Here is a 12586-nt window from a genome sequence, read left to right as displayed (position 1 = left end):
GTGGCCACTGATTCTTCAGTAGGCCTCACAGGGCTTCTTCACACAGTTGCCTCAGAGCAGTATTCCATATACGTAAGTATTAAAGAAAAAATTATTCAATTGTACTTGTTAAAGTGTGGTAAGGCAGACTTTATTCAGGACCAGGACAAAAAGTATAGGGACCACGACAATGGGATTTTGCAGTGAGGGAGAGAGATTGGGTTCAATTTTGAGTATAGCATGGGCAAGTGGGGATTTAAAGCCAGGGAGCAGGGTGGAGGTCAGCGGATGTTAAATTACTAAGAGGAAACATCAGGGGTAAGGGGGGTTCTAGCTAAAATGACCTAACAGGATTCTTGCTGATGACAGGCCAAGATGATCAGACAGCACCTGGGGGATGGTGGAGGATGAAGATGCCAATTCAATCTCTAGGGTGTAAAGATTTCAGGGATGGGGCATTCTTGCTACACTGATTCAACAAATATTTTGCTAAAACTGAGTTTTACAAGGAAGTACACAGATGGGCCGAGGAGATGTTTCAGAAGCTGACTAAAGTTTGGCTAAGCAAAGAATCTTTGTTAATAGCTACAAGGCCCCTTGAGGCCTAAGTTTGGAAATAGTATACTGCTTTAAACGTGTTGTATACTTATTGTCAAAGCAAGTTAGGTCAACCAATGAGCAGTGAAGTTACATTGCAAAAATTGTCTGTGTTCAGAAATGGAAGAGATTATTGTGAATAATTTTTGCAAACAATAAATTATAATCTATCCTAGGGACAAAATAATTCATGTTCTTTGCATACATGAAATGCACGTTTGCCCCTTCTCTCAAAGTTTTATCCTATTAGCAGGTCAGGTGTGAACTCCAGGACCTCATGATCTAAATCAGGTCTAGAGTCAGATGACAAACAAAGATATAGCTCTTGAAGTGTATCTCCTCTGGATTTAGAGATCTCTGAACCCAAAAGAAAAGTTATTTTCTCTCCACATGCTCAATAATCTCCTTGTTTTGGTGAGAGAAGAATAAGATAACCACAATAGAATTTCCATTGAAAAATGAAAAAAATGGGAGGCTTATAGCAATTACTGCTCCATAGTATTTCTGAAATTTAGCCAGGCACACGTTGCCGACTCCAGATACCAAGAATGTTCTTTGATTAGAGCCCACTTCTGCTTCCTGGGAGTGGTGAGAGTGGATCCCCAGTCCACTGCTCTCTGGGAGTGGTGAGAGTGGCTCTTGCCTCTGATCTTGACTCTGCCTCTGGCTTCTTAGCTTTGCCTCTGAGACGTTTTTTCCTTTCTATAAGAAATGGCCCATGTTTGCAGCTGAGTAGTCTATTTGGCTCACTTCCTGTACATAAAAACCTGAAGCTCAGGAGCCTCTTTTCATTTTGAATTGCCACAGTCATTTCTAGTCCAAGCTGATATAGCTCCCTAAAAATCTTTTTGGGTCTCCTATGTAGCAGAATATAGTTCACTCCACTAGATAAAAAACATATCCACAGTTCTTTTCAAAATAGGCCTTCCTACTTTGAAGGGCATGTCAGGGTGCTACAAAACAATGTTCTTAAGATTCTTAGGTGCCTTGTGGTCTGGCTGATAGGGAGTACTAGGTACTGCCTTAAATAGTCTAGGTCTTGACAAATGATTCTTACAGCCACACCATTGATTTGACATTTACCCTGAAGCCATTTTTGGTTTTAAAATCTTTCTTTTTTTTTTTTTGAGACAGAGTCTTGTTCTGTTGCCCAGGCTGGAGTGCAATGGCATGATCTCAGATCACTGCAACCTCCTCCTCCCAGGTTCAAGCAATTCTTCTGCCTCAGTCTCCCGAGTAGCTGGGACTACAGGCACCCACCACCACACCCAGCTAATTTTTGTATTTTTAGTAGAGATGGGGCTTCACCATGTTTGCCAGGCTGGTCTCGAACTCCTGACCTCGTGATCCACCCACCTTGGCCTCCCAAAGTACTGGGATTACAGGAGGGAGCCACTGCACCCAGCCTTAAAATCTTTTACTAGTGGATAGACTGTTTTCCAACCCAGCTAGTTCTGGGTGCTCTATATTTCCTCTAAGTTCCGCTCACGTATTGGAGACTTACTTCTTCCTGAAGTACGTTGCCATATACAACTAGAAGAACATACTGACACTTTCAACATTCTGTCTAAAGATTTCCTTAGCCAGATATGCAAGTTCATTACATACCGTTTTCTTTTTCTTTCTTTCTTTCTTTTTTTTCTTAGACAGGGTCTCTCTCTGTCCTCTGTTGCCCAGGCTGGAGTGTAGTGGCATGATCTTGGCTCACTGCATCTTCAACCTCCCAAGCTCAAACGATCCTCCCACCCCAACCTCCAGGGTAGCTGGGACTACAGGCACGCACCACACCACCACACCTGGCTAATTTTTGCACTTTTTGTAGAGACAGGGTCTTGCTATGTTGCCTAGGCTGGTCTTGAACTCCTGGGCTCAAGTGATCCTCTCACCTAGGCCTCCCAAGTTTCTGGGATTACAGGTGTGAGGCACCACACCTAGCCCATTACATACACTTTTCTACCTTCTAAGTTGCCGCAGACAAGTTTTGCCAATTGATTCACCACTGCATTACTCAAGTGGTCTGTTTTATACTCCTATAGCAGTCTCTTCACTGTTTTTCTAATATTTACTTGCTAGCCAATCCCAAAACTGAAGCCACATATTCTAGTTTTCTGTTACTGCAGCATTCTACTTCTGGTATCAATAACTGTATCAGTCAGACTTCAATCAGGAAGGCAAAGTCTTTATGAGTAATATGAGACAATGAATATTTATGGGTATTAGAACTCACGTAATTATAGAAGGAGTTGGGCAAGTGAAAGTTGGGAATGGGGAGTTAGAGGATTACAGAAAAGGTCGTCACCAAGCAGTTCTTTTAAAGCCCTGGCATGGGTGGAAATACTTGCATCTGCAAGGGAATCTGATAAGTCAATTCCACCTAAGGGGCCAAAGTGCAACTATGAAGGGGAGGCTCATGGAAAGGGGTCTCTGAGAAGTTGTTGGCTGTAAGCAGCTACCACCTCTGTGGTTTTACCTGAAAGCATCTGGTGATAGGCATGGGCCACTGTTGGTCATCAGAGCCAGCAGTTATAAAGAAGAGCTGGGTTCAGAGTAGAGGAACGTGAGAGCAAGTGAGGATGTATTGGACACATCTACACCTTTCTTTCTCTGTATGTGATTACAAAACAACCTTCAGTGAGTGATGACTATTGCCGTCCCAACTTGCACAAATTCCTCTTTTGGCCAACTCTAATCTGGAATCATACAGGGAAAGAAAGTCTAGGGAACGTAACTCCCAGAGTAACTAAACTGGCAACAGGGTAATCCAGCATACTCCCTAAATGTCTGCCTAAATTAGGTCTGCAATGCTCCTCAAGGGCCCTGAGCAGATTTCAGAAAGGCTCCAGGAGATAGCTTGGGAACATTGACAAACAAAGCCACGAGGCATTTGGGTTATAAGACAGCCTTTATTTGCCTAATGTCTTAGAGGAGCACTGGCTAGGGAATCAGGATGTTGCAATTGTGGACCTAAAGCCACCACTCACTAGATTCATTTATCATGAGATTCATTCTCCACTCACTAGATCCACCAGTCACTTTGCCCAATTTGTTCAAATTATCTGGGCTTCAATTTCCTCATCTATAAAAGGAGAGCAATCCCTCCTGGGCTGCTTTCTCTATACACTGCTGTGAGGAGCCAGTTGGTAGCCATCAATGCTTTTGTTAAGCTGATGCAATGAATTCATGGACATTCAGAGAACAGCCATACATAGTGAGAGTAGCTGTTCTTCCATAGAGTATCTGTCCTTCCACAAAAGTTTGGTCAACCCCTGCTGCCTTGCCATAGTTTTGCCTAGGAGGTTTGTGCTGTTTCTGCTGAGGTAGGAAACTCATGGAAACCAAAGCCTCTTGGCTTCTCCTTTTCAGATCTGCCTTCCCAGCTCTCTGTCCTCAACAGAGCCCCTTTCTGATGCCAGGCAATGGGCAGTGGGGAGGAGCAGTTGAGACTTGAATATCCCAGGCCTTCACTATTTCCTCTCCCTACATACTCTACCCACCCCCTATCATCCATCCACGATTTCTACCTGCCTAAATTCTATTCATGTTTCAGTCTCCAGCTCAAAGATTATTCTCTTCTTCCTAAATGGTTTCTGATTCCCCTCAGCTGGATGCAATCTTTTCCACTCCTTAAACCCCCAGGGCAGCCTATCTTTGATTGCACTTACCATACCCTGACAATACCCCAACACATATACCTTTGAGTACTTATCTTATTCTTCTACATTCCTGAGGCAGGGAACTTGCTTATTAAGCTCGTCTAACAAATAAATAATTTTGGCATCCTTCACATTAAATTGTAGACAGAACTTAGTACACACATATTTGGTGAATTGAGTTCAAAGAAAACAAATTGAGGACATACAGCCACATGTTGGTGTCCTAAATAACAAGTCTGTAAGGACACAGTTGCCCACAAGAAGAAACAGAAAAATGAAGAGTTTATGATTCTCAGCCACGTGGGTCTCTATTATTATGAATGTTTTGTCTTCACTTGATAAGGTCTCTCCATCATGTTGATGTGATGACCTCTGAGACGGACAGTCCAAATAGAAGCTAGGTCTCAATCCGCCTATACTCAGAGGTAAATGATCTTTATAGAACTCCATACTCCACAGCAGAGGATGCAAATGTTAACCAGGGCCAGTGACTCCTCTGTTTAAGTTATGACTGGAGCTGTCAGTGAGCTACATCCTCTCTAAGAGACAGTCCATGCACCCGAGATAAGGTTTCAAGAACCCTTTGAGCCAGGAAAATTGTTTGGCCAAGTGTCTGTGTCTTTAGTCATGTACTCTCTGGGTTGGTAGGTTCTTTTCTCTCATCTCAGAATAGTTCCTAAAGCAAAACTGATATCAGAAAATGTTCGTGTTATCTCTCCAGTCTTGAGCAAGTCACTTCCCCTCTCTTGACCTCTGTTTCCTATAGAAGGAGGCAGATAGAAATAGCTCTTAAAGGTCCTGCCCAGCTCTGATATTCCAGGACTCTATTCTGAGCTACAGGCTGAATTCCCAGGGCCCCAGGCTACTGGCCTTCTCTTCTCTGCTTCTAAAAGGATGTATGGCTCAGATTTTCCCATGGGCCTCAGCTGGGGCATACTTCCTGTTCTCTGGAATACTATGGCTCTGCAGGTGATAACCATTTATCTGCCATTACGAAAAGATCCTTAAGCCCAGACGTTACAAGGAGGGAGGTCATTTATCACAGACCCTCAGTAGTATCTCCCTAATCCAAATGGCCAGTGGGTTCATTGAAAAGTTCACGTCCCAGTCATTGCAAAACCCAAGAGGCCTTGGGGATACCAAGTTACAGAAAGAAGGCTGTGTAGCTGGAACTGTTAATGCCCAAGGCATGACTATTCATTATTAACAAGTTCAAGTTCATCAACAGGCAGTAATCTGAGTGTTAAAATTCCTGCTTACCATCTTCTGGTTGGTTTATATGATATATGACTGTGATGATTTGTTAGAATTCTGTTAGACTATGATGACTACTATGTCCGAACTGGAAAGGAATCTAGAGCTCAGCTAGTCTAAACCCCTGTGTTTACAGGTGGATAACTGAGAGCTAGAAAGGAGATGGCCCAAAATGCAGGATATGGCAGTGTCAGGAACAGGACCCAGGACCTCCAACTGCCAGGTTCCTAAATATCATATTACTCCAAAGCAGAGGTCACAAAGATGGTGTACTCTAGTTCATGCAGTTACTCACAGAAGAATCCCTTTCCCAAGCCCTCATTCTAAATCTATTTAGCCTTTTTTTTTATTAAGTTCTAGCAAGAGCAGTTTAACTGGTTTCTAATTCACAACATATTAAAAATAAGCAGACAGAAAAGTACAGTGAATAGGCTGATAAAAAGACAAGAAATAAAACACTACAGAAAGAAGATTTCAGAATATCAAGGCTCTATAGTCCAGCAATGTTTAATGCAGGTCAAGCGACATTACACAACCCCATATCCCCAAGATTATCACTTTAATGTAGTATCACAATGGCTGACATTCATGACAATGTCCCTGGATCACCAAGAAACGGTTAGCATATTTCACTAGAGAAAGTGGGTACTTCTTTAAAGAACTTTTAAAAAAAGTGTTACACCAAAAAGAAAATTTTTAGTTATAGTTAGGTAAACCTTTGGCTATCTGGAAAACTGAGTCAGACAAAATAATACAGCAGCTGGGGGTTCAAGAAAGTGACATTTCAGCTGTGTGCAGATAGGCACATTCTACAGTAACAAGACTGGTGTGAGTTCGGCTGGTATCTGCAGAGAAGAGGAATAAATAGCAAAGCCATGATCTCATCTTCTGTTTACACTTCAATTCCCAAAGTTAGTGATTAATTGTACTTGTGTTTTGTTGCCAGGGCAAATTGTTTTTCTTTAAAACTCCCACTTATTTTAAATAAATAAACCATTAGTTTCAAAACAGAAGTGTCAAATGTCAAGATATTTCTGACATGCTAAGCTAATGAACAAAACAATGAATTCATTAGAAGCTACTAGAGATAGGCAGCCTTTGAGAACTTTTCTTTAATGACTTTGAAAGGCAGCAGGAATCATTCTTGGTAAGAGATCTTTTTCATACATCTTGGCTAAAATATTAGTCCAGAGGTTGCAAACACAAATACAACTTATAAGAATTGAATTAGGTATAAGATAATTGAATAGGTATGTCAAGAATTCATACTCAAATAAATATACCAACTAGCTATCATACGAAGCTTCCCAAACTCCTGTCTCACATAAAATCAGCTTTAAGCCACCAGTTTAGGATCTTTGCTTGGATCTCTGAATTCGCACAGAGCCTCTGGCTCTTCCAAAGAAGGGAATTCTTTTAGAAAACAGGCATGTTTTTTGCATCTAAGTCTTAACACAAACATGTACACACAGAGATACACACTCAAACTATTTTTGGATGATTCCAATAAATAGTTCTATATTAAGACTGCCCATTAAACATTAATGTTCACTACATGACTTTCCTGCTTTAAAGTTTTCAGTGTCTTCCACTTACTCACAGAATTAATGGCATTCAAGGTCAACCATAATTTACTTTCCATGTATCCTTCCAAGTACATCTCCTCCTACAATCCCCACAGACTCCCTGGCTACTCACTGTTCACAGAATGGGGCTTGTACTTTTAGTTCTTGTAAACAAATGTTTATTGGATAACTACTATGTGCCAGGTCCTGTTCCATGAACTGAAGACACATCTCTAAAGAAACTAAAGTCCTTCTCTCCTGTAGCTTATATTCTAATGTAGATTGTTTGCCTGTTTTGAGTGTATATGCAGTGCTTCTGCTTGTATGAAAGCACTTGTCACACTGAATAATACCTGCCTGTGTCTGTGTTCCTCAACCTCAACACTGCTGTCCTGTGCACAGAACTGTGTCTGACTATCTCTCATCACCTCCATCTCATGCTTTGCTCGGCAGTAGGCACACCTTGGATATCAATGAATGACTTATATTGTGTATACAGTTTCCATTCTTTGGAAAGGTGGTAAGATCCTGTTGCACAGAGAATCTGTCTGTGAGGTCATCTAACTTTTTTAAACTTTCATATTGAGTTATTTTTAATAAATAAGCCTTTTGGTTATTGACAGGAACAACAAATATCAAGTTACTTCTAATGGAACTAAATAAGATGAATGAAACTGATCAATGTCCACATTGACTTAACCTGTAATGCATCTTTTCTCAAGAATCCTTAACCTCCTTTCTTTGGGTTTCTCAGGCTGACTAACCTACTCTTGGGTGGCCTCTTCCTTTTTCTTTTAAAGATAAGAAAAGAAGCCTAGCTGGGAAACTGCTCACCTTGTTCCCTTTGTCTTTGACCTCAAAGGTAGAAACTGAGGACCAGGTGCTGGCAACCTTCTGTGGCAGGGAGACCACAGACACAGAGCAGACTCCCGGCCAGGAGGTGGTCCTCTCCCCTGGCTCCTTCATGTCCATCACTTTCCGGTCAGATTTCTCCAATGAGGAGCGATTCACAGGCTTTGATGCCCACTACATGGCTGTGGGTAAGTTGGAGAACCGACTCATCGTCAGGTCTCTCTGTCTCTCCGAAGATGAAAACTGTCCTGTGCCCTCTCCTTTATGATGGAAATCTGTGTATCTACCATTAATGTCTTACTGCATTTGCTCTGTCACATATCTATCCATCCATCTATCCTCTATCCATCCGGCAATTCATCTTTTACAAAGTGTTTTAACGTAAATTGCAGACATCAGTACACTTCTTCCTAAATAATTCAGCATGCATATTATCTTGCTAGAGTTCAATATTTGCTCACAGTATTTTTTCTCTTCGTGTAAAATTGACATAAAATTGACATAAAATGAAATACACATATCTCATGTACACATTTGTTGAATTTTGAAAAATCTTTCTTTGTGTGTAACCCAAACCTCTAACAAGACATTGAACTTTACCACCAGCCAAGAGGGTTCCTTTGTGTCCCCACCCAGTCAATCTCTGCTCTCACTTCCCTTAGAGGAAACAACTGTTTTCATTTTTTTTTTCTGCTATAGATTAATTCTTGCCTCTTCTAAAACTTCATTTAAATGAACACGTAGATAATATATTTTGGGGATGAGGATTCTTTTACTCAGCATCATGTTTTTGAAGTTCATTCGTGTGTTGCATGCATCAGTAATTTGCTCCTTTTGCCGGCAGAGTAATTTTCCATTGTACGAATATACTAAAGTATGTTTACTCATTCTCTCATTGATGGCTACTTGGGATCTACCCATTTTTTGGCTCTCACTAATAAAGTTTTTATGAACTTTCTTGTACAAGTCTTTTTGCAAACATATGTTTTCAATTCTATTAAGTAAATATATAAAAGAAGAATTGCTGGGTCAGAGGATAGGTATATGTTTAGCTTTATGAGACACTGCCAGACCTTTTCCAAAGCAAATGTACCACTTTTTATCTGTCCCCCAATGTACGAGAGTTCTGGCTGCTCCACATCTGCACCAACATTAGATGTTATCAATTTTTAAAAATTTTAATCACTCTGGTGGGTATGTAGTGGTACCTGATTGTGGTTTAAATTACATTCCCTTAATGACTAGCAGTGTTGAACACTTTTTCATGTGCTTATTGGCCATTTGTTTATCCCTTTTGGGGAAATGTACATTCAAATGCCTAGGACAGGGCTTGACCCACATTAGGGGCAGAAAGAAAGAAAGCATGAGGTGGAAGTTAAGAGCACAAGCTCTGTACCCAGCTTGTCTGGATTTAAATCCCGGGTCGGCCATTTAGTATCTATGTGACTCTAAGTTCATTAATGCCTCTATGTCTCCATTTCATCCTCCATAGAATGTGAATAGTAACAGAATGCGTAGTAACAAATGTGTAATACTTCATGAGGTTGTTATCCCATACACGGTTATTATTATTATAACTGTTAGACGATAGTGGTCCCACCAGAAGTCAGGTTGCCTGGGTTTGAACTTGGTTCTTTGTGACCTTGGGTAAGTTGCCTAACCTCTCTGAGTTCCAGTTTCCTAGTCTGTAAAGTGAAGATAATGGCTACCTCTGGGCTGTATGTGAGGATTAAATGAGAGAATCCATGAATCTCCCAACATAGTGAGTGGCGCATATCAAGTGCTCTATAAATGTTGGCTATAGTCTTCATCATCATGCCTGTATTGATGGAGAGGCTTTACCTGCCCTACAGATGTGGACGAGTGCAAGGAGAGGGAGGACGAGGAGCTGTCCTGTGACCACTACTGCCACAACTACATTGGCGGCTACTACTGCTCCTGCCGCTTCGGCTACATCCTCCACACAGACAACAGGACCTGCCGAGGTAGAGACTACTAATGATTCTATGCATTGCCCTTATAGGCCACATCCTCAATAACCTTAGATGAGGCTCAGAGAAAGACAGATATGCAGTAGGAACAAGTAAAAATGAAGTCAATGATGCACCTCAGACCCCACATGGATGAAGATGCAGAAATGTCCACCCAGCCTGGAAACCCAAACTTGTGTTCCCAAAGGAGAGAAGCTCTAGACTATTTGGCCATCTTTCTTTCTGGGCAGCATTTTTGCTATATAGGTTACTGTGTCTTATCCTATTGTAGGCAATTGGTCTGCTCAAGTTAGGGGAAAATTTGGGTTTCCCAGTTCTTTCTCTTTCAGCCATGAATTATGCTTTACCCAGCAACTCCTTTTCCTCTTCTTTTCCATGGCCCCTAAGTTCCTCTACAATAGAGAGACCTCAGTCCAAAGGGAAGAAGAGAGAGAGGAAAGAAACAGCCAGAAAACTTCCCATTCCTTCTATCTTTGTTTTCATCTCTCATCAACATACGTACTATGCTGTAGTTGTGCTTAGAGAGGGATGGAGAAATGGAAGGGTTTAGCCACTTTCTAGGAGGAGCTCTTGGGCTAGTAGGGTAATGGCCACGTAAGCAAATGGCGAAGTGTCTTATGGTCTCTATTTTAACAGTAATGTTTCCATTACATTTACGTAATGGAAGTATGGACGCAGCACAATCAGACCTGTGCAGGCAAACACCTCCCAGAGTTGTGACCCTTGACAGAGATGAAAGAATAAGGAGAAGAAGGGCTTTCCAGGTGGAGAGAACAGCTTCTGCAAACAATCAGAGGTGTGAAAGAACTTGCAATGTTTCAGGGAACAGCCAGTCAGGATTAGCATCTATGCTTGAAATCTCACTTGGAAGCTGAGTGCGGGATCACTGGAGGAGGGCAAGTCTGGAGACAAAAGTTTTTTTTCTTCCTCCTTCAAAAGCTGCTATTTGCTTCTGAATAAAACCCTATATAACACATCAGTATAAAGCAATCTAAAACCAAAAGAACAGGCACGTGCAGGATTTTTCTTACAGAGTGTATGTTTTCTATTGTTTTTATTCAGTTGAGTTTTTACTGAGTATCTACTATGTGTTGAGTACAGTCAGGGCCAAGAATGCTTAGGGCAGAGCAAGCTTTCTCACTCATTTTCTTCATTTTCACACGTCAGCAGGAGCTTTTTAAAATATCATTTTCTTAATAGTTCCTCTCTCCCCCATGAAATTTTAACACCACAGATATACTATACATCTGTTTATGTACTGTATGTCCATCTGTATATTGTGCATTTAAAAAGTAAGACCTTCCCCACCAAGAAGGAATTTTAGCTTTCTTGAGGGCAAGATCGCTCCCATGAGAATGCTTGGGGTAAAAAATGAAAACAGTTGGGAACTCAGGAGACTTCTGTCTTCACCTTGTCCTGCAGCTCATAGCTGTGAAACTTTAAGTTAGTCATGCCCCCTTTTTCAGAACCACAGTTTTCTCATTTGCAAATAAGCAGAATGAACAAGGGCGTAGAAACATTGACATCCCAGATCTAGGATGAACTGGCCCCAGGGTAAAGTCTTAGTGACAAATCAAGGTTCCTTAGCAGGGTTAAAGTCATGTCTAGGTTCCCAGGACAGTGGATTCTTGGGTGCAGTAAATGCAGTGGGGAACAAAGCAGAATTCCTGCACTCACAGAGCTTATAGTCCAGTGGGAGCAAGAAAATAAACATAAAGTTAAGGAGCTGTTAAAAGAAAAACTTGAGACAAATTAAATTTAACAGAGTTTAACTGAGCAAAGAACAATTCGAGAATCCTCCCCTCCACCCACCCTACCACCGCCAGAACATGTTCAGAGCAACTCCAGGGTTGCTCATGCTGGATAAGATTTATGGGAAGTAGAAGAAAAGTGATGGACAGCAAATGGAAGTCAGGTACAGAAACAGCCAAATTACTTACAGCTTGGTATTTGCCTTGTTCGAATGCAGTTTGAACAGATGGCCACCCGTGACTGGCCAAAACTCTGTGATTGGTACTGTTAACTTAAAAATCAAGATTTCAAATCTGTAAGTTTGGAAAAAGAGAGGAGATTTTATTCCTTACAAAGTCTTACAGCAGGTGGCCATCCTCATAGTCTGGGAAGCACCACCTCCAGCCAAGACCAGAGACAGGCACTTGAAAGGAGGAGCGATTGAGGTAGGAGCTTTATGCTGAACAGGTTGGCTAAACATATTCAACAGGTTACAGGAGGAGCTATGAATATTTATGACAGTGGTCCTGACACATGCATATTGAACAAACATGCATGCAACATATGATCCATGTTCCTTTTGGGATGGAGACTTCACATTAAATGTATTACAGTTACGGTCCAAACATCTTTTCAGGACAGGAGACATTCAGGTGTGCAGCCTCTGTAAACTGGCCAGAACCAGGCCATGGTCAGAAGTCTCTTATCAAGAGAAAGTGACTGAAATCAATGTCTTATTCATTCAAAGCCATAGTTGTGGCTTGTGGCACAGGGTGGGGATCAGCCAGTTGGCATCTGGTAGAGCTGAAAATTGTTTTCATATCACTTATTGCAAGGCCAGTGCTTGTTCAGCTGCTGGAGAAAAAGAAAAACTTTGTAGCATCGTTAGAACATAGTTTCTGCTTTCAGTGCGGGGGATGCATGACTTAACCCTTGCCTGGCATGGCCTTAGGTCCTTCATCAT

The 12586-nt window shown here is 41.5% G+C and overlaps 1 protein-coding gene across 4 annotated transcripts in view; it reads left to right on the top strand.

Annotated features, from left to right (window-relative positions):
* The window catches only part of MASP1 (mannan binding lectin serine peptidase 1), a 72501-nt gene that overhangs the window by 21411 nt on the left and 38504 nt on the right, over positions 1 to 12586 (top strand). For all 4 annotated transcript variants that reach the window (XM_031935274.1, XM_031935275.1, XM_026455661.2 and 1 more), the window contains 2 exons: positions 7911 to 8088; positions 9754 to 9885. In XM_031935274.1, the coding sequence (XP_031791134.1) occupies positions 7911 to 8088; positions 9754 to 9885 (310 nt within the window). The remainder of the gene's footprint in view (positions 1 to 7910; positions 8089 to 9753; positions 9886 to 12586) is intronic.

Source organism: Piliocolobus tephrosceles, chromosome 2 (assembly GCF_002776525.5).
Source record: "Piliocolobus tephrosceles isolate RC106 chromosome 2, ASM277652v3, whole genome shotgun sequence".
Lineage (NCBI taxonomy): Eukaryota > Metazoa > Chordata > Mammalia > Primates > Cercopithecidae > Piliocolobus > Piliocolobus tephrosceles.
Note: the sequence above shows the minus strand (reverse complement) of the source record. Positions and strands in the feature narration are given on the sequence as shown.